This window comes from Ambystoma mexicanum, chromosome 11 (assembly GCF_040938575.1).
Source record: "Ambystoma mexicanum isolate Mex_15411 chromosome 11, UKY_AmexF1_1, whole genome shotgun sequence".
Classification (NCBI taxonomy): domain Eukaryota; kingdom Metazoa; phylum Chordata; class Amphibia; order Caudata; family Ambystomatidae; genus Ambystoma; species Ambystoma mexicanum.
Genome location: NC_090934.1, coordinates 390,571,160 through 390,593,587, shown reverse-complemented (window position 1 = coordinate 390,593,587; position 22,428 = coordinate 390,571,160). Strand labels below are relative to the sequence as shown.

The window sequence follows — 22,428 nt, the reverse complement described above, 5'->3', positions numbered from 1 at the left end:
GTGTGATATTATGAAAATTCTAAAGATAAGGCTGAAGGCAAAGAACCTGGATGCTGAGATAATGGCAGGGGGTTAAAGACAGACGTGAACAGCACTCGCACTGCCACACAAAGCAATCCTCCATAGCCAGATTGCTTCATCTAGCAGCTTCCGGCTTAAAGTCAATGGCCGCCTTAGAGATTTGCAGGTTTTAGGCCCTCAACTCCACCATCGCTTTTGTCTTCATACATCCAAGGTTTTAATGAAAATTCACTTACTGTATCAGAGATTTGCAGATTTTGAACCATTTCTTCACCAGACAACACCATTTTAAAGAAACATTTAATTTTGTTAAAGAAAAATGATCACAAGGGATAAGCAGTTCAATGTATTCCACCAATCCTCTGGGCATTGCTCTCTCGCTAGTCCTGTATAATTCCAACACAACAGATGCTGTGCATCTGCAGGACAACCTCTGCCTCCTGGCTAGCTTCCAGCATTTTGACCCTTCAACTCACCGCTAGTATACCCCCGCCGCCAAAGTCTTCAACAGCCTACCTTTGCCTTCCAACAGCCTACCCTGGCCTTCCCCCTCCCCAAGGTCTCTTCCAATACATCTCTGTTCCCAAAGCATCCCACAGTACATTGCATCCTACCAGTTGTCAACCAATATACCCTCTTTCACCAGTGACCGACAGTAAACCTTCACCCCTCCCCCACCCATACAACACACCCAGAAAAGCCCCTTCCATAGGCTGCCAGATGTAGTACTGCAGGTTGGCTTTCTTAGCATGGACCTTGGGTACAGTTTACGCATAGTACTGCAGGTTGGCTTTCTTCTTAGCTTGGACCTCAAGAATCCCCTCCATGTAATCCTCATGGTTCAGTTCAGTGGCTCCTCTACGCAGCGCAATCATACCCTATTACAAAAAGAAAGACATTAGCTGATCATTTGCTTCACTAATCTTGTACACCTCCACCCTTCTCAACCAATCAAATGAACAAGCACAACTAAAAACCTACCTACAGCTGCCTCTTGACATAGTGCAAAACATATAGATCATTCCCCACCTGCAGCCAACAACAGGGGCTAGGGGCAATAATGCTAATGGCTCTCATCTGCCTACTTTGGTCTTGGGGTTATAGTCTGCATGGCTTGAACACTTATATACAGGTTTTCTACATGAACTCGCTGGATCAAGACAAGGTTAACAGCACCATCTCACAACTGGTCTTAATGGAACTGCTTCCAGAAATAAAGTACACAAGTATTATGCTGCCCTGATGACAAACCCCAAGTGATATGGATAAAGTAAATCACACATCTCCCTATACGAGGTTCGGTGTGCACAAAACAGTGCATGCACCATTGATGTTGGTAAAGTGTGCAGGCCACCGAGGTAAGGTGTGCAGGCCACCCATATATGCTTTTGGATCTTGGCACAGCACACTGAATTGCTGCATAATATGAGGTAGGTCAGAATGTACACCCAGCCCCACTTCCATGGTCACTGGAATGAATTCTCAATATTGACTGCCTTCCAAAAAGCATGCACTGTTGTCACCCCAGTGCCCACATTACTCCACACCAATACTCACCGCTTCCACACACACAGCCTTGCACTGGGCTCCATTGAAGTCATCTGTGCACCGAGCTAGTTCTTCATAGTTTACATCAGGGCTAAGTGGAAAGAGAAATGCATTTCAGTCATTGCAGAATGTCAAGCTTCCAACTCCCTCTGCTACATTAACGTGCCCCAGAACCATAAAATACTTCCTAGTTTTAGCTCATCTCCACTCCCCAACCTGACATGGGTTTGAAAGCCTTCCTTGAATGCGACGTGTAGGTGGCACCCTTCAAAAAGAGCAATAAGTGGTACTTGTGTGCCATGCTGGGACCCCCCCCCCCCATTGTAAAAGATTGGTAGTTTTCTATATTTTACTTACACTTGTTGACACTTATTTATATTCCTGAAAACCTGCATCAATTATCCCTGCTTCCTAATCCCTCTCCAAAAAGATTAGTACTAGAGGTTTCATTCTGCTGGATAAGGGTGTCACTGAACTGCTCTCAGAAGCAGTTGGGATTATGTGTGCGTTGTGGATGGAGGGGCCACAGTCCAGTCAGGCTTGCTTGGAGGGCTGGTGCTGGACCACCATACCAAGATCATCTCCTGCGCTGGCTCTATGAGAGAACCAAAAGGAAATTGGAGCGAGTGCTTCCCACCCCCCATGCCCCTGAAGCTGATGCTGCTGGTATTGGGAAGCCAATGGATGGTAATATTGCTAATCTTCTAGAAGGACAATGAGGATGATCGACCCGCCCAACTTCTAGGTGATGAAGACAGGTGAAGATATAGCAGAGTACCCACCACTGCCACGGTCTGTGTTCGCCTTGAAGGTCATCAGCACCATCTCTGAACTTTTGCCAAAGAATGAGGTCCCACCAAAGGGCAGAACCAACATCTTCGCCTATGCTAACACTCCTACCCTCCTTCCTCAGCACCATGTCACTATTCATCCTACGAAAGCTGGCACCCAGTGTCTAAAGTTGCCTTCATAGGTTTATCAGAGGGGAGGACTCACTCTTCAAATAGATACACTGCTACATACGTTTTTTTTTATCTGGAAGAAACTGAACCTTCTCCCAGAAGTCCCTCTCGTAGCATGCCAATATTGCTACCATGATAGAGGCTCCAACTGCCAAAGACATGGAATGAATTAGGATAACTTCCCTTCTGTGGCCTCCAGTTTTAGTGGTTCCTTGTTTGGTGGTAGTGCAGCCGAGCATCATGGAGTACTCTCCCTTGTGGCTAGCACGATGAGGTGGAAGTAATCTGGGTGAGGTTGGTTTGCCAAATCAAGGACCTTAAACTGCCTTTTCTTTTGTGCGGCTACCAGAGGTTAAGAGAACAGAGGCTTGGACACCTGCTGACCCAACCTGCAGATCCTGGGCATGATGGTCACCAATGTGTAGGCTCTTGTTATCTAGGGAGTAAGCACAAAGCTCTCCCCCTGGGGATCGTAGAAATCCAAATGTCAATTGCTTGCCTTAAGAGCCCAGAGAAAGCCACCCTGTTCTTGCAGATGGGACTGGCGAGACATGCTTTGGTAACTCCTTCATAGAAATCGCAGTCTCCCAGGACAGTCTGCACTCATCATGCACTTACTCCAACTTTTATCTCAAGTCCTCAAATTCACTGGCGCACACCTGGATGCAGCACTCTGTTCCAGGGATACCTGGTCTGTCTGAAACAGTCACACCACCTAATGTTAGGCAAGATTGTATGTAGTAGCCCTGAGAGAGACTGCACCAGACTTGCCCTCTTGGCAATAGGTAACCCAACCTTTGGTGTCAGCATGTACTACACAAGTTGGTAGAGTGACTGAGCACCCAGGCTTATCTCAAGAGGGGTCAATGTGAGCTGGAGGGTTGTAACAGAGATTCACAGTGACAGGTATTCAAATAACAATTATATTCAAGGTTAATTATTTATTAATTTAACAGTCAGTTTTAAAACAAGCCTTCTTTAGAAGGGAGCAATATGCAACACTTAAATATACTTCAAAAATACACTCTGTTTCAGTAAATAAGTAGATACCCTTTTGGGATGGCACACACTCCCTACATCGTGAGGGGACTAATTGTTAAGACAATGTGGACATATCACTTGTACATTTAAGGCAATTCTGAGATTGGTGGAAAAGGAAAAGGTTAGGGAAGGAACCTAAAGGTGAACAAGTTTCTCAAACAAGTAAGCACTTTTCTATCCCCCAATGCAATATGGTTAACCCTTTCGCAGCTATATAAGTAAGGTATGTAGGATTTTTTGGGAGGGACATATCGAAAAATTCACAGGATAAGAGTCTCCAGGTAGCCAGGACAGCCAATGCCAATGGAGCAAATTCTAGGGGAGCTGAGGCACGTCTTGAAGATTAGCACAAAAGTCTTGCACAATGTTAAAGAGAGTTTTTTTTGTAAAAAAAGAAGTCATTGTTAGGCCACAAGCTGGGAGGCTTGTGAAGGGCAAAGCTGCAAACAACTCTGCAAAAGGCAGCAAATGCAAGTCTCTAGTAAGAACAAACAAGCTACACACAAGTGTTAAGTACCCCTAGTTCACAGTACCTTGAGTCTGAAGAAAAGCTTCCAGCTGGTTTCCGTTTCTGTTGTAGTTCCTGTAGATCTGTTGTTTCTGGGCCTCAGTCGTGGGGACAAGAGGGAGGACGTCTGGGGACTCCTGCACTACTGTTTGAAGGTCGGCAGCAGGATTGGGTACACTTCAGATCAGCTGCACTTTGCGGTTTCAACTACTCCCAAATAGCACCACTGCGGTTCTTGGACACCTTGTGGACTTTCCTTGCTTCTGGGGTCCAGCACTCTGTTGAGGTGGCTCAGGCTTGGTTAGTCCTGCTTCGAGGGTGTCCGGAGGATCTTCCAGGAGTTTGAGTCCAGCTTAAATACCATGCACTCGATTCTGGTGTTCCTGTCCCCTGGCATGGGTTCCTGCAGCTGCGAAGTAGTACAGCCAGCAGAGAGAGAGGTTCCAGTTAGAGTTCGTCTTGGGGATGATCGGTCCCACCAAACCAAGGGGAGAAGTGGTCCTTGCAGGGCTTCTCTAGTCGATGCGAAATTCAGAGCTTCAGCAATGCAGTAGGGCTTGACCCGGCAAACCAACGGTCTGGGAGGTTGCAGCAAGCTTCTCTTCGTTTCCTTCGTCCAGTGGTCGACTGTCTTGCTTGCAAAAGACCTTGCCTTTTATGCACGTTTCTCCCATTGATTTGCAGCCTCACTGTCACTAACACAGGAGTGTGGCTGTCCTCAAAGGACAGCTAGCTAGCCAATCACTTTTGGGTGCATTCCTGTAACCAAGGAGACCAAGCAAAGGGAGTTTCGGGAACCTCCCTCGCTTGCTGCCCTGCCAGACACGCTGGAGCCAGAGGTGGGCTTCAGCAGTGAACCCCACCGAAGACAACGAACAAACGGACCAAACCTGATTTGGCGCGCAGAGTAAATCTCAAGAGAGACCTTTCCAACAAGAAATGGCAAAAAAAGAAGACCGGAGCCATTTTGACAATATGGGCACCCACGGGTGCAATACTGCAGCTGAGGATCCAGTCTGCGGTAAAAACACACAATGGTAGGAAAAAGTAAACCACTGCCACCAGCCATTAATTGTAGAAAGGGTAACACAAAAATGTTACATGGGAAGGTAGACAAAGGGGATACTAAGTAACCACTCTATGTAAGATAGTGTGTGCTGCGTCTACAAAGAGAAAAAGGTAAGTTACATGTTATATAAGATTTAGATATCTATAATAAATCTTCCTCGCCCGTGTCAACCCCAGAACTTTTTTGCTTTGACTAGGTAACTATTTTACCTTGTCCCAAGGTGAAGGGGAATCTTCTTTTAATGGCTGACCTTTTTATTTCTCTCCATAGTGTATGGTTGAGGTTCTAGTTTCCTACAACGTTTGGGCTTAGGCTGGGTTGACCCTTTGGGCTCCCCCAGTTATTTACTTGGGTGAACTACTGTTCCCAAGTAGTAAAGAGGGATTTTCATCCCCTTTACTTTTTGTATTAGTGAGCCAGCCAGCCCCACGTTATGTGGAGTGCTGGAGGGATACAATGTATCCCCTTTCTTACTTACCTGGCAACATTTTGTTACCATGAATGGCTGGTGGCAGTGGTTTTTCCTTCATGACTGTCATTTTTACTCGCAGGCTGTTAATTCAGATTAGCTAATGCACAGAATGGCCACCATTTTTCTAAAATGGTGGGATCCGTTTTTCCCCTTTTCTTGCTTGCAGTTTCTGGGGTCTTCCCCTGCCAGTCTAGGTGGGAACAACCTTAGTGGGAGTTTTGTCTTTGGTGGAAATCCTTTGTATTCCCCGCCAAGTGTCTGAGAAGGCAGGAAGCGAGGGAGGAGTCCAAATCTCTGCAGCCCTTTGTCTTTCACCTTGCCTGAAAGAAGCCCAGTCTCAAAAAGGGGGCTGGTTGTCCTGATTGGACAGCCAGACTGCCGCTTGCTGTAAAATAATTCAGGGAGAGATTGAAGAGGTTGTGCTGTAGTTTCTGTTAAATACTCCGGACCTGGAAGCTGCTGAAAAGTCAACCACAGGACCTGAATCTGAAGATTAAGAAACCGTGGCTGAGATGATTTCTAGCGACCTGAGATTCTGCTGTGTAACAGGAGCCTGCCGTTACCCTTCCTTCTAAACGACCTGGGCACTCCCGACCTAGAGCCTGGTGATATCCACTAGACTCAAGAAGGCCTGCATTCCGAGTCCTCCCACAACGTGCTGTGACCTTGCCGGGCTGCAATACACCAATACCCTGGAACCTCAAGCCATTGGCCGGTGCACGGTCTTCCCAATCGAGCTGAAACTTTGGTGGCATCCTGCTGGACCTCCAGAGACACGATTTGAGTCCTTGAAGTCCCCTCACTAGAGTGTTGGACCAGATTAGAGACTAGTATCTGACCAGCGATATTCTCCTGGCTCCTGAAAAGGGCGCCAAACCCAGAGAGCTGCATCCAGCCACAAATAAACTCTTGCCTGGAGCCTTTACCCATTGATCCCTGCTGCAAAATCTCCTGTCTTCATGACAAGGAATTAATCGACCAGGTTTTTGGCTGCAGATCCTGACGTCTCCCTTGCTGCAAATTCCTCTGTGCTAAGGTACTGTGTTGGCGGGGTTATTTACTTATCTTAAGCTTTTATTATTCCTATGTAGCTTTGGGGTGTTTCTTGTGATTGGGAGGTCTCTCCTCCAGTTGACCCAGGCCCACAGCTGGAATCCTCCTAGGGTGTCTTCTCAGAAGTACCTGGACCCTTTCAACCTCTCTAAAGTGAGATACTTACTTGTTTGAAGTCTTCCTTGGTGAACTCTGACTTTTGCTACTTCTGTGCCTATCCTGAACTGCCTGTTGGACACTAGAGACCTAGTGACCCCCCTTCTGCCATTGAGAACACTCATGCCCTGAGAATAGGGAAAGACTTCTAAGATTTGGGCCTGTTGCCTAAAAAAAGAGAACGAGTGTTTAAAAGTGTACTTACTTGTAAAAGAGCTGGTTGGTAACTGTCACTCAGAGTGAGCAGTTATAAAATCCCTTACTTGCCTGGAATGTGGTCTGCCATTCAGAATCTCACCTGTGAATTGGTTGTGCCTCTTCACAAAAGTAATGCTGTTGGCTTCACTTTACTATTTCTTTTAGGTTATAAATGTAAGAGTATACCAATTGGGTCTTGCTTCACCTGAACTGCTGTTTAGCCTGTCTAAAATAAGCCTGCCTTAGTTTTTAACCTGCCTTGAATAGCTGTGTGCCATACTTAATAAGTGTACCGAGTTATTGCTTACCTTAGTCTATGTTCCACTGATCTGAAAAGCAACTGTAATATCAGATTACACCCTTAGGTTTTACCTACCTAGAATAGCTGTGCGCCATTCCTAATGTTAGTAAGATTTTCATAGAAATGGTCAATCGTCCTGACCTGTGTCAACCTCAGAAGTTTTTGCTTTACTGGTGGGATATTATTCCTTATACCTCAGTGAGTGGGAACCTTTTTCCACACTCACAGAATCTTTTACTCTTTTTATGGGTGTTGTTAGGCAGGATTGTGTGCAGTACTCTTTGGGAGACTACAGCAACCTTCACATCCTGGCAATAGGAACCCAACCTTTGGTATACGTCTGTCCTACACAGGTGGTAGAGTGACTGAGCAGACATGCTTATCTCAAGAGGGGTCAATGTGAGCCGTAGGGTTTTCACACAGAGATACACAGTGACAAGTATTCCGATAAACTCTACTCCAGAAACCTTCAGTGTAAAACAATTATTAATTTAGTCAGTTGAACAAGCCTTCTTCAGAAGGGAGCAATATACTAGAAACACACAAATACACACTCTTAGTTTCTCTAAATCAGCAAGTACCCAGATAGTTCCTACGCCCTGAGGTGACTTTAAAAACTAGGACACTGTGGACATTAATATATCACTGGAACATTTAGAGCAATACTGAGTTGTTGTCAAAGAAAAAGGGTTTAAGAATAAAACAAAGGTTAAACAAATATTCTGAGTCAGAGGTAAGAAGAGTCTTTCAGGGAGCCAGGCCAGCCAATGTTAATTGAGCAAAAGTTTAGGTGAGCTGAAGCACTACTTGCAGGCAAGTAAAAGTCTTGCACAATGTTTTAGAAGTCTTTGTAGAAATAAAGAATCACTGTAGGGCCACAAGCTGAGAGGCTTGTGAGGGGCAAAGCTGCAAGCAACTCTGTAAAAGCAACCAAGACAAGTCTCAACTGAGAACAACTAAGGCTACACAACAAGAGGTAAGTCCTCTTAGGTTTTTTAGTACATTTGGTTAGAAGAAATGGTTCCAGCTGGCTTCTGTTCCTGTGTAGCTCTGCAGATCCTGTGGTTCCTGGGCCTCAGTGGTGGGGACAAGAGGTAGGAATTCTGGGGACCCCTGCACTACAATGGGAAGGTCGGCGGCAGCAAAGGTCAAACTTCAATTCAGTAGCACTCCGCGGTTTCAGCAAATAGCACCACAGCGGTCTCTCGGATACCCCTCTGGTCTTTCCTCACATCTGGGGTCCAGCACTCTGTTGCAGTGGCTCAGGCTTGGTCATTCCTGCTTCATGGGAGTCCGGAGATCTTCCTGGAGCTGGGGTCCGACTTAAAGACACTCACTCGATTCTGGTGTTCCTCTCCCTGGCACTTCGGTTCCAGTACATCCAGCTTCGAGAGGATTTCCAGATGAGCTAGTCTTGGGGTTGATTGGTCCCACCAACCCAAGGGGAGAAGTCGTCCTTTCCAGGTCTTCTCTAGTCGAGGCAAATTCAGAGCTTCAGCAAAGCAGCAGGGCTTCACCAGGCAAACCAACGGTCCTGGAGTTGCAGCAGGCGGCTCTTCAAAGTTCTTCTTCTGATTCCTTCGTCCAGCGGTCGAGTCTGCCTTCCAAGCAAAAAGTCTTCCCTTTTATACAGGTTTATCCCATTCATTCGCAGCCTAGCTGTCAATCACACAGCAGGGTGGCCGTCCTCCGAGGACAGCCCTCCAGCCAATCACCCTTGGGTGCATTCCTGTAACCAAGGAAACTAAGCCCAGGGAGTTTCGGGCACCTCCCTCATTTCCTGCCCGTCAGACATGCTGGAGCCAGAGGCAGGCTTCACTCGTGAATCCCGCCAAAGACAAAACAAATGAAGGGACCAAACCTGGTTTGGCGCGCATAGTAAATCTTAAGTACCTTTCCAAAAAAATTGGCGAAAAAACAAGACCGGGCCATTTTGACAAAATGGGAAACCCATGGGTGCCTTACTGCAGCTGCAATTGCAGCACACGGTAAAAACACATGATGGTAGTAAAATGTAAACCACTGCCACCAGCTATTAATGGTAGAAAGGGTAACATAAAAATGTTACATGAGTAACGAGACAAAGGGGATACGAAGTAACCCCTCCAGCATCCTATTGCAAGATAAGAGTTTGCTGGGTCTAGAAAGTTACAAAATGCAAGTAAAGACAATTTCACTTCACTGCTCTTGGAAACAGTTTCACAAATAGACAGTATTTAAACCTTTGGGAAATCTAAGAGACTTCCCTGTGTCACTGCACTGAAGGTGCTGTGTGTGTCACAATGTAAAGATGATGCCTATAGAGTTTGTCAGACTGCAAAATCCAAATCACAGAAAAATACATGAGAGAGTGGGAAAAGGTCTCACTCTCGTCAGGTTAGAAATTAAAAGTCCCAAAGTCCAGCAAAAAAAGCTGGTAGAAGGGAATCAGCACATTTCTGAGAATTCTTCTTAACAGGTGTCATTTTTTGGACTCGACATAGTGTCTTTTTAAAGTTATCCTTTTTAATACCTTTTTGGCAATAAGGGTCTGTTGTTGCTGGGTTGCCCTAGGGGCTCCCCTTTTAAACTTTCTCTGGCTAGCCTTGAGAGAACTATAGTTCCCACGGATAGAAAGAATCTTTGGATCCCTTTTATATGTTATGTTGTGAAACCAGCACACCCCACCTTATGTGGAGTGCTGGGGATATACAATGTATCCCCGTTCACACTAAAACTAACAATTTTGTCAGAGACAAGTCTACCTTCAATGGCTGGTGGCAGTGATACCTTTTACTAATTCAGTGCACCTTTACCACGGGCTGTGTTCACAGCTGCAGTAAAGGCACCTAAGGGTGCTCATTTTACAAAATGCGCCCCCCCCCCCAGTCTTCTGTTTACGCCATTTTAGTGTTTGTCTTTTCTTGTTCCTTCCCATGACATTCAGGGTAGGAAATTCCTTTGTGTGACTTATCTCCGCCCAGGCTCCAGTCTGTGAAGGCAGGAAGCGAGGGAGGAGTCCAAAGTCCATAGCCCTTTGTGTTCCTCCTTGCCTGAATGGGGACAAATCCCAGTGGGGGGCTGGCTGTCCTGATTGGACAACCAGACCACCCTTCTTATAAAATGCAGGGAGAGCATGCAGAGGTTGTGTTGTAATTCCTGTTAAATAATCTGAACCTGGAAGCTGAAGACCAGTCGATCACTGGAACTGAAACCGAAGAGGATGATGAAGGAAAAGCGGTTGAGACAATTTCCATCGACCGGGGTGCCTGATGTGTAACCTGAGCCTGCTGAAGCCCTTCCTTCCAATCGACCTGGGTCTCCAAATACGACGACCAAGACCCTGGTGAGACCCACTGGACTCGAGACCTGCATTTTGAGCCATCCCACGCCGTGCTGCAACCTTGCAGGCTGCAATACCCTAACACCCTGGGACCTTGAGCCATTGTGCGGTGCACAGTCTTCCGAATTTCCCTGAAACTTCATGGACATCCTGGTGTATCTCCAGAGACATGAATCAAGTCCAAAAAGTACCTTCATCAGAGTGCAGGAACTTTGTGATGACGAGAATGCAACTGTGATATTTTGTCTTCTTCTATCCTCCCGTAAAAGGCACCAAATCCACAGATTCCTCAGCTGTGAGGAAAACCATGCCTAGAGCCTTCTCTGTTGATCCCTGCTGCAAAGTCCCTTCCAAGGTCCTGTTTACAGTCACCACAAAAAGGAATCCACTGGCCGGGTTTTTTGGCTGCAATTCCTGAAGTTCTCCTGCTGCAAAATCTTCAATGCTGAGGTACTGTGTTGGCTTGGGTATGTACTTACCTCAAGTCTCTTGTGATTCCTGACAAGTGTGGGGTGTTTTCTGTGATTGGGGGGCCTCTCGTCCAGTTAACCCAGTTCCACTGCTGGAATCCTGCTAGGGTGTCTTCTGTGAAGCCCCTGGAGCACCCTCTAACTCTAGAAGTAAAGTTTGCCCAGTCTTAAGAACCTTTCCTGACACTGCCTGTTGGACAATAGATCCTAGTGACCCCCTTTCTGCCACTGAACATTCATGCTCCAAGAGTTAGGAAAAGACTTAAGGGATTGGGCCTTTTGCCTAGAAAAGAGAATAAGTGTTTAAAAGTTACTTACTTGTAAAAGAGTTGGTTGGTAACTAACTCAGAGTTAGGGAGAATTCTCACCTTAGAGACCCCCAGCAACTTTGCAGGATTTTGAGGACTTGATTTTTTTTTACCTGGAGAGAGTATGAGCCTTTTCCCCCACTCTCGCATGTATTTTGATGTGCGTTATAGCCTTGTGTTTTCTTTGGATATGGAGACTAACCAACTCCATAGGCATCATCTTGTTTATTTGTGTTACACAGCACCTTCAGCGCAGTGACAGAGGGAAGACTTTCAGGCTTTCCCAAGGTTTAAATACCTTCTCTGGGATCAACTGTTTCCCAGGACAGTGGAATGAAATTGACTTCACTTAGTCTTTTAAATTCCTAGACCAGCACACCCTATCTTACAATAGAGTGCTGGAGGAGTTAGTTGGTCTCCCCCGTTTCTAAATAATCATGTAGCAGTCAAATGCTACCCTTTCCTCTCGAAATGGCTGGTGGCAGTGGTTTTGCAACGAACTACCATGATTTTTTACCGACTGCGAACAACGGTAGCGTTAAATCGCAGGAGCCATGTTTTTCAAGATGGTGCCTGGGCCTCCTTTGTTTAAACAGGACCCGGTCTTCTCTTTTCGCCATTTCTTTTGGAAAGGTCCTTCTAGAGTGTGTCTCTGCACGCCAAACCAGGTTTGGTCCCTTTGTTCCTTTCCTTTGCCTTTGGCGGGCCTCAGGCCTGAAGACCGTCTTTGGCACCCGAGTGTCTGGGGTGGGCAGGAAGTTAGGGAGCTGCCCAAAACTCCCTGTGCTTAGTCTGCTAGGAGACCCAAGTGCACTCTGGCGTGATTGGCTTGCTGACTGTCCGGCAAGGACAGCCACCCTGCTGGGTGACAGCTAGGCTGGAATGAATGGGAGAGAACTGAATAAAAGCGAGTCTCTTGGCTTGGAAGGCAGAGTTGACCACTGGAACGAAAGAACCGAAGACGAGCTGGAAGAAGACGAGCTGGAAGAGGACAGCTGCTGCAACTCCTGGACCGTTGGTTTGCCCGGTGAAGCCCTGCTGCAGGTCTGAATCAGGACGACTTCTCCCTTTGAGTTGGTGGGACCAATCAACTCGACACTAAGCCACCTGGATACCAATCTCAGAGCTGGTTGTATTTTCTTCAGAGTGCTGCAGGAAACGGAATAAACGGGGAGAGGGACACCAGTTTGTGTTCTGGACTACAGCTACCAGAATTGAAGATTTCCAGCCTTTTGACCAGTCCCTCTTGTCCCCACGCCTGAGGCTCAGGAACAGCGAGATCTGCAGGAACTGCCAGGAACAGAAGTCTTCAGCTGCATCTTTTACTGAAGTATATTTGTGTATAATATCTAACTGCCCCCTTCTAGTGAATGCTTTATAACTGACTGTTGAATAAATTAATAGGTGTTTGACCAAGAAACCTTGAGTGTAAGTCTATTTGAACACCTGTGATTGTAGACCTCTGTGTAACATTACTGCTCACATTCCCCTCTTGAGATAAGCCTGGCTGCTCAGCTTCGCTACCAAAAACTGTAGTATAGACTTATACCAAAGGTTGGTTTGCTTACACCTATAGTCATCGTTGTGTGTAGTGGTCCAAGAGGGTACTGCATACAAACTCTGCCTAACAACAGTTACAAAAAGTTCTTACTTATCTTGAATGTGTGTTGCACTATTCTCAAAAGTATGGTTAACATCTTTCTTTCCTTAGAAACCATTTTTTAAAAAATTTTCTTTTTTTTAATACTTGGTAAACCCTCAAGGTTTTTACAAGAATTGTTCCTTTTTACATTTCTCTACTGGGCTTTTGTCTACTTTTCTTTGTCACAAACCATTTTGCCATTCTAATAGAAAGTAGATGTAAGGGTATATTACTCACCTGTGATTTGGTGGTGCCTCTTCTCAAAAGTAATGTGTTGTTTTCACCAGATTACTCCCGTTAGGATAAGTGTACGAGTGTCCAACTGCTGGTGCCACCAAAGAGTCTTAGGTTTATACCTGCCCCAAGTTGCTGATAGCTCCCTGAAAAAGTATGTGGGTTTTACTTACCTCGAGGTAGCTGTGTGCCATCCAAAAATAAGTTACAAGAGTTACTGATCTCAAACGCACCTGTAATTTAATATTACATCGATAGGTTTTGCTCACCTAGGAGAACTGTGTGTTATCACAAAAGTAGTTGTAGGTTTTTACTGTACCTAGAATAAGTGTTCCACTAGTCACAAAACATATACTGTACAGTTGACAAATTATGTGATTTGTTACTGAGTATCACTGTACAACTGGTAGGGTCTGTTACCCTTGAATTACTGCCCAAGAACAGGTGTGACCTATACTGAACGTGTATGAAAAGCTTTCACTTCCATAGAACTACTGTTAGGTGTTCCAAATAAGGTCTATGCTTTGGTGTGTGAACCTGCAAGTATAGTGTGTTTTTATCATTGTGATTTCATATGTGTTGTTACACCTAGGATTTATCTGGGCCTACTTGTATTTAAATAAACCATTTATTTTTAAAATGGTGTTTCAGTGTTTCTTTGGACCACTTGTATTACAATTACATTTGTACTGATTCTACAGCCCTCTGCCTCCAAAGATAAGCCTGGCTGCTCTGTCTACGCTACCATATACTCAGGTGGTGCAGCCTTAAACTAAGAGTGGAGTTTTGTACTGTCAATGTATGGTTTTACTAAGCCCTTAGTTGGACTACAGAAAAACTGTCATAACAGCACACACCACACCCATCAAGCAGTCAGATGAGTCGAAGACTTCTACTGTAACAAAGACAACTGCAAAAAAATAAACAAAAAAAAAAGCCACACAACACCTCAATCAGTATAGATATCCAGGGGGTGGGGTGCAGCTTAATTAAGGTGATGCAAAAGAAGCTTGTTAAGATGGATTTCTAAAATCATCCCAGGGGTGGATTTTGGGAGGCCAAATTATTTATGGTGAACAGGGAAGACACTAAAGTCTCACCAAAACCCAATCAAGTAAGGTAAGCAGAGCGAAAAGGCTTCAACTCAGGAGGGGTGTGAGAGTGAGCTTGAGAGAATCACTAGTAGTACCAAAAAGATATACCCAAGGATACGGACCACAGGGCTTTCAGTAAAATCCATCCAACAATTGCCCGGCTCACAGATGGCAGGGTTCAAGCACTGGTCCCTTATACCAGTGAAGGACTTTGACTGATCGGAGGGAAACCGTTTCCTGCCAAAGCATGTCACCGAGTATGTGCTTCCAATTTCCAACAATCCAAACAATTATCAGTAGGAAAATCAAGTAGTTCAAATATTTTATAAGAATATGTCAAATAGCAATTATAATTCACACTGTATTACACAGGTGGAACATGTTAATTGTGTTACATTTTCAAGATGACTATTTTCTTACCAATAAGAGAATAGAACCTCCAATACTGTAGCCAGTGACCTATTTATCCATTAGCAGAGTGGAGAATACAAAAGGTATCTTTGGCTCCACACAGCTTTAATCGGTGGAGCTTGCATTATGTGTTAATCTGGCCTCTCTTTGGTATTTGGTGGGGGTCTGGGGGCAAGGGAGTACCTGACATTCATTTTCCTGGAATGAATTTGCATGATGCGAGCTCTCGCCTCCTCGTTAGGCATGGGGAATTCAATCTTCCGGTCCAGTCGCCCAGAACGGAGTAGAGCTGGATCCAGGATGTCAACACGATTTGTGGCAGCAATAACCTAAGAGTGGAAATAAAACAAAAAAAGGACAGTAAATAAAGCTGCCTGGATACCTCATACAACCTACAGAAACCTATTGCTCTGTAATTTACCATTGATTCCCTCTGGGTGTCCGGTCAAAGGCACTGTGGCCAACTAGAAAAAGGGGTCATTACAAAGGCTGGGGCAGTCCAAGTGTTGTCAACAATTGTTTGAACTCTGGCATCACACCTGTCCAAAAGACAAAGGGTGTTAGAAATGGATGCACTTGTCCCTACCCCAGCATGAAAGGCTTACCCAGATGTAACCACCAATTTGGAGGTATACTCCATAAAAAGGTAAAACCATGGATTATAAACCTTGTATTAGGGAGAATTCACATTTCTGTGCTAATTGCCTTCCACCTTAGAGACCCCCAGCTCTTTTGCTGGACTTTAGAACTTTTTCATTTTAACCCTGGTGTGAGACCTTTTTTTGCTTACTCTCTCATGTGTTTTGACCCGATTGGATTATAGGTTTCCTCTGTTTTGTGGAGTCTGACAAACTCCATAGGCATCTACCTTTTGTCTGGTGACACACATCACCTTCAGTGCAGTGTCACAGAGAAATCCTCTAGATTTCTCATAAAGTTTACATACCTTTTATTGTGTGAACTACTGTTCCAAAGAATAGTAAAGTGAAATTGACTTTACTTACCTTTTCTCTTTGTAGGCCCAGCATACACCATCTTATGTGGAGTGCTGGGGGGTTACCTAGTAGCCCCTTATCCTACCTACTCATGTACCATTTTTTGTGTTATCCTCACTACTTTAAACGGCTGGTGGCAGCCATTAATTTTCATACCACTGTGCTTTTCTACCGCAGGCTGAATCCTCAGCTGCAGTATAGCACCCATGGGTGACCATTTTGTCAAAATGGTCCCGGTCGTCTTTTTTGCCATTTTCTGTTTGTGAGGTCTTTCTTGGGTTTTACTCTGCGAGCCAAGCCATGTTTGAGCCCTTTGTTTGTTTTGCGTTTGGCAGGCTTCAGTCCAGAAACTCACTTCTGTCTGGAAGGACAGGAAGTGAGGGAGGTTCCCGAAACTCCCCTGTCCTTTGTCTCTAGGAGTGCCTGAATGCAACGAGTCCTGATTGGCTGGCGGTCATTTTAGGACAGCCATCCTTCTGTTTGAGTGACAGCCTAGGCTGTGCATGAATGGAGAAACCTGCTTAAAAGGCAAGGGATTCGGGAATAGAGGCAGAGTGGACCACTGGGAAGAACACCCGACGAAGAAACCGTGAACGAAGCTTGCTACATCCTCCTGGACCTTTGAAATGCCCAGTGAAGCCCTGCTGCTGTGCTGAAACTAATTTTTTTGATCGACAAGAGACGCTCCGGAAAGCAAGACTTCTTCCCTTGGGTTAGTGGGACCAACTAACCCCGAGCCGAACTCCACTGGACCATCTTCCCGACTGGCTGTACTTCTTTGCTGCTGCAGGAACCGAGTGCCAGGGGTCGAGAAATCTGTAGTCGAGTGCAATATCTGCAATCCGGCCAGAAGCTCCAGTAGTCTCCCAAGGACCCTTCAGAAGCAGAATGAACAGAGCTTGAGTCCTCCCCACCAGAGTGCAGGACTCCAGGAGTGAAGGAAGCCCAACCGGTATCCAAGATCTGCTGTGGTGCTGTTTACTGCGCGCTGAAACCGCAAAGTGATGCTGATCTGAAAAGAGCCTGTAGTTGCCGACGACCACCAAATTGCTGCCGCAGGAGTCCTCCAGATGTCCTCCCTCTTGTCCCCACGACTGAGGCTCAGGAACCTAAGATCTGCATCGCTGCAACAGGACAGAATCCAGCTGGACCACTCTTCTTCAAACCAGAGGTACTGTCGAGACTTGGGGTACTCACTCCAGTGTCTTTAGCTTTGCTCTGCTCAAGTTCAGACTTGCAGTGGCTACTTTTGTTAGAGTTGATTTCAACTCTGCTTTCCACAAGTGTAACAGCTTGTGACCCTACAAGTGATTTCTACAAAACTCTAACTTTGTACAAGGCTTTTATTAACTACGAAGTGCCTCAGCTCCAATGACTGTGCTCCAATTTACTTTGGCTGTCCTGGCTCCCTGCAGACTCTTCTAGTCTATTCACCGATATTTTCTGTCCCTCAGAGGTGTTAACTTTTAGACTCTTATTGCTGGGAAAGGTTTTATTTAGACTTCATTGGACGATTTAAGTATACTCACATGCCCCGAGAACCGGTTTAACCTTTTTCCTTCCTTTAATCTTTCCTTTCTGCAACCTCAGAATCTGAAAAATGTACTAGTGATACATAAATGCCAATACTGTCCTTGTGAATGAAGTCACGTCCAGGTCCACTAAACTTATGCAGATTCTGGAAACGGTTTGTAAAGTACATTTGATTGTTACATATCCTGCCCTTCTTAAAGAATGCTTATTTTAAAATTGATGTTAAATAAATAACTATTTATAACTGAAACCTTGAGTATAAATTACTTGGCTACTTGTATTTGCGAATTTCATTGCTACAGCTCTGCAGCTCACATTTACACCTCTTGAGATAGGCCTGGCTGCTCAGTCACACTACCAACTTGTGAAGTACAGCCCTATACCAAAAGGTGGGTTACCTAATACCAAGGATACAAGTGTTGTGTAGTCTCGCACAGTGTTACTACATCAATTCTTGCCTAACACCGTATTAGCTGCATTCAGGGCATTGGATTCTGCAAAGGACAGGGCTTCTTTGGTCCCAACTGGGTTTCTGTTCTGTGTCCAGGAAGGATGTCTAGGCCTAGTCTGAACGAGAAGGTGGGTGCCGATTATAAACTGAACCCAACGAGAAAGGCTTCCAAACAAAAGAGAAGCCGAGCGAGAAAGCAAGCAAACCAGAGCAAGAGATAAAATTGGCATGAGTGAAAATGGACCAAAGTGAGCATATGAGAGGAGAGAGAGAGAATATACCATAGCACAAGAGAAAGAAAACCAGCACGCGAGAAAACTAGTGTGAGAAAACCAGAGGGAAAACAGGAGTGATAAAACAAGATGAAACGAAAGTGCTCATTTCTCACACCAACTCCTTTGCTGCCATCCTCTATTCCTGTAGACATCATTCAAGTTAATAATTCCAACAGTAATACAGAGCATGTAGATTCCCACGGTAATAGGAAACGGCTAGATAAGTCTACCCAATCTTCACCAGAACTCACCATGTGTCCCCTTCCTCTTTTCTTGGTTCCATACACTCATCCCTCATGTTTTGCCTCCCTGATCCTCTGCAATTACCCCTTTTCATTCTTTGGTTAGGAGCATGTCTTGACACATAACCACAGTATTTTCACAGGACTCCCCTGTTAACTAAGATTCTCATAGTAATGATAAATCGTCCTGAACTGCGTCAACCCCCAGAACTTTTTGCTTTTACTGGAGAATTATTTTTCCTTATACCTCAGAGTGGGAAATCTTATACTCTTTTTTGGGTGTCATTTTTAAAACTCCATTGCGTCTTTTGAAAGTTATCCTCTTCGACAATAAGTTCCTACTGTTGCTGGGTTTCCATAGGGGGCTCTCCTTTTAACTTCCTCCGGCTAACCTTGTGAGAACTACATTTCCCAACGCTAGAAATGATCGTTGGATCCCCTTTACATTTTATTAGGCGAGACCAGCCCCCTCCCCCACCCCGCACCTTATGTAGAGTGCGGGGGAAATACTGAGTATCCCCTTTCTCATTTTCAATGTAAGGAACAAGTTACTTACCTGTAACTGTTCTCCAGTAATTCGAAGGATGATCTCTGGAGCAGAGCACAAGGCTCGATTGACCGGAAAATAGAGTAAAACTCTTCCAAAAAGCGAAAAACGCAGTAAAAGCTCGAGAACATGCGGTAAAAATCTGAAAATGGCTGCCAGAGGAGGGGCTTAAATAGAGGGCAGTCATTGGCTGGGGGCTGTATGACCCAGAGCTCAGTAATTGGTTATTAGGAGAAAGACAGTTCAGAAACTGATTTTTTCTTTACCGAGGATTCCCAGCCGGACGACAGGGAATATTCATGAGCATGTGAATCCATGCCAGACCAAATGCTGGAGAACATGTTACAAGGACAAACTTACCTTTAATGGCTGGTGGCAGTGAACCTTTTTTATTAATTTGGTGCACCTTTACCGCAGGCTGTTTGCACAGCCCCGGTAAAGGCACCAATGGGCGCTCATTTTAACAAAATGGCCCCAATCTTGCTTTTTTCACCATTTTAGTATACTTCTTGTTCCTTCCCCTGACTTCCAGGGCGCTAAATTCCTTTGTGTGATTTTCATCTTTGGCAGGAGTTCTGTGGAGTCTCCGCCCACGTTCCAGAGTGATTGTGAAGGCAGGAAGCGAGAGAGGAGTACAAAGCTCCACAGTCCTTTGTTTTCCAGCCTAACTGAGAATCCAGTTCAAACTGGGAGGCTGGCTGCCCTGAAAGGATTGACAAATCCTCCCCAACCCCACCCCACGACCCTCCCCAAGTTCGAATGTTGCGAGGCCGTTTGATTGGCTGGGTTCCTGTAGAAAAGTCTGATCCTGGAAGCTGAAAAGGTAGTCGACCACTGGAACCAAAACCGAAGAGGAAGATTAAGAATTTGCAGCTGATACAAATTTCCAGTGACCGCAGAGCCTGCTGTGTAACAGAGCCTGCTGTTACCCTTCCTTCCAATCGAACTGGGGACTCCGTAAAACGACGACCCTGACCCAGAGCCTGGCGAGACACACTAAATTCAAGACGACCTGCATTTTGAGCCATGCCACGCCCTTCTGCAGACTTGCAGGGCTACAATACCCTGGGACCTCGAGCCATTGTGCGGTGCACGGTCTTCCGAACTCCAAATCTCGCAGAAACTTTGTGGGCATCCTGCAGACCTTCAGCGACGTGAATAAAGTCTGAAACGTCCTCTCACCAGAGCGCTGGACTTTGCAAACTACGGGAATCCGACAGGCGATATTCTGTCTTCTTCTGTGCTCCTGAAAAAGGCGCCAAATCCACAGAGCGCATCCAGCCGGGAAGAAACCCTTGCCTGCAGCCTTCTGTATCAATCCCTGCTGAAAAAGCCCATCCAGGGTTTTGTCTTCTGTCCTCCTGACAAGGAATGCAGTGCCAGGGTTTTTGGCTACAGATCCTGAAGACGTCCTGCAGCAAAATCTTCTGTGCTGAGGTACTGTGCTGGCTTGGGAATTTACTAAGTCTCTTGTGATTCCTGTGTAGTTTTGGGGCGTTTACTGTGATTGGAAAGTCTGTTGTCCAGTTCACCCAGGCCCACTGCTGGAATCCTCCTAGGGTGTCTTCTCTGAAGTTCCTGGACCCTCAACTAAGTTTAAAGTAGAATACTTACTTGTTTGAACAGTCTTTCTCTGGAACTCTGAATTTAGCCTGCAACTGAGCCCTAGCTCAACCTGCCTACAGCTGGCTCCTAGACCACTAAAGTCCCTCTTCTGCCTCAGTGAACTCATGTACTAGAATTTGGAAGGGCTGGATACTTTAAGGGGTCGCGCCTTGAAACACCTGTGTATAGGCGTGTTATAAATGCCATATCAAATCAAATCATAAAACAAGCGTTGAAAAGCCTACTCACTTGTAAATTAGTTAGTGGATAACTTTAAACTCTCAGATTTAATAGTTACAAAAAGGCTATTACTTACTTTGATCTGTTTTGCCATTCTGAAAAGACCTATGATTTACTTACCTTGAATAAGCTGTGTCCTTCTTAAATAAGTAAGTATTCTCAAAGTCTTACTTTTCTTAGAAATGGTTTGGCCATTCCAACAGGAAGGAGGTAAAGGGTTAACTCACTAACCTGTGAATTGGGTTCCTCTTTTCCCCAAAAGTAATGCTGTTGGTTTCACTTTACTATTTTGGTTAGGATAATTGTATGAGTTTCCCCAATTGGGTCCTGCGTCCCCAGACTTGTTAACCTGTGCAGGAAAAGTCTGCCTAGGTCATACTTACCTTTTGAGTAGAACTGTATTAACCTAAAATAAGTTATCATTGCTGCTTCCCTTAGTCTGTGAACTGAAAAGCAACTGTATCTGAATATTACACCCCAAGGTCCAACTCCCCTAGATTAACTGTTATCCTGAATCAGAGTTACAGGTTATTACTGTTCCTAGAATAAGTGTTCCAATATTCAGAAAAGTATATTGTCTAGTTGCCTTGCTATGTTATTTCTTGTTGAGCGTCACGTTACAACTGTTAGGATCTACCCACCCTTCTATTACATAAGTAATCCAAAAGTAACTATTGGTTTTGGCTTCCCTAGAACTACTGTTCGGTGTTCCAAATAAGGTCATATGCTTTGGTCTGCATCTTCAAGCATAGTGTTGCCTTTTTATAATTGTGGTTATATATAATGCGATAGTACTTATTTCCCCACAAGATTTATCTGGGCCTACTTGTATTTAAATAAACCATTTATTTTTACAATACATAGCGTTTCAGTGTTTCTTTGGACCATTTGAATTAAAATTTCTTTGTACTGATTCTACAGCCCTCTCTCCCCCCTAAAAGCCTGGCTGCTCGGTCTACGCTACCGTTAGGGAGAATTCTCAGAAATGTGCTAATTCCCTTATACCTTAGAGACGGCTAGCTCTTTTTGCTGGACTTTAGGACTTTACATTTCTAACCTGGAGAGAACGAGACCTTTTTCCCCACTCTCTCATCTATATTTCTGTAATTTGGACTCGGATTCTTTTGATTTAGGAGACTGACAAACTCCATAGACATCTTTGTATTGTGAAGTGCAGTGGCACAGGGATGTCCCTTAGATTTCCCAAAGGTTTAAATACCTTCTCTTGGTGAAACTACTGTTTGCAAGAGCAGTGCAGAGAAATTGACTTTACTTACATTTTTTAACTTTCAAGACACAGCACACACCATCTTACAATAGGGTGCTGGAGAGGTTACTTAGTATCCCCTTTGTCTAGTTTCTCATGTAAATTGTTATGTTACCCTTTCTACAATTAATGACTGGTGTCAGTGGTTTACGTTTTCCTACCATTGTGTGTTTCTACGGCAGGCTGCAATTACAGCTGCAGTAAAGCACACACGGGTGCCCATTTCATCAAAATGGCCCAGGTATTCTATTTTTCACCATTTCTTGTTGGAAAGGTAATTCTTGAGATTTGCTTTGCGTGCCAAACCAGGTTTGGTCCCTTTGTCAGTTTTGTCTTTGGCAGGATAGAGTGCTGGACCCCAGACGCAAGGAACGTCCATAGTGATATCCGAGAACCGCAATAGTGTTTTGTAAAGGTTTGTACAGAACTCCAGATTGCTGCTTTGCAAATGGACTCAAGGGGA

General features: G+C 45.0%; 1 protein-coding gene across 1 annotated transcript in view; it reads right to left on the bottom strand.

The window, feature by feature from the left end:
* Positions 1-304: 304 nt before the first annotated feature.
* Positions 305-22,428, bottom strand: part of PSMC3 (proteasome 26S subunit, ATPase 3) — a 226,388-nt gene continuing 204,264 nt past the window's right edge. The window contains exons 10-12 of the mRNA XM_069623108.1: positions 14,994-15,139; positions 1,579-1,660; positions 305-899 (exon numbers count right to left, since the gene is read on the bottom strand). Coding sequence (XP_069479209.1) covers positions 789-899; positions 1,579-1,660; positions 14,994-15,139 — 339 coding nt within the window. The 3' untranslated portion in view covers positions 305-788. The remainder of the gene's footprint in view (positions 900-1,578; positions 1,661-14,993; positions 15,140-22,428) is intronic.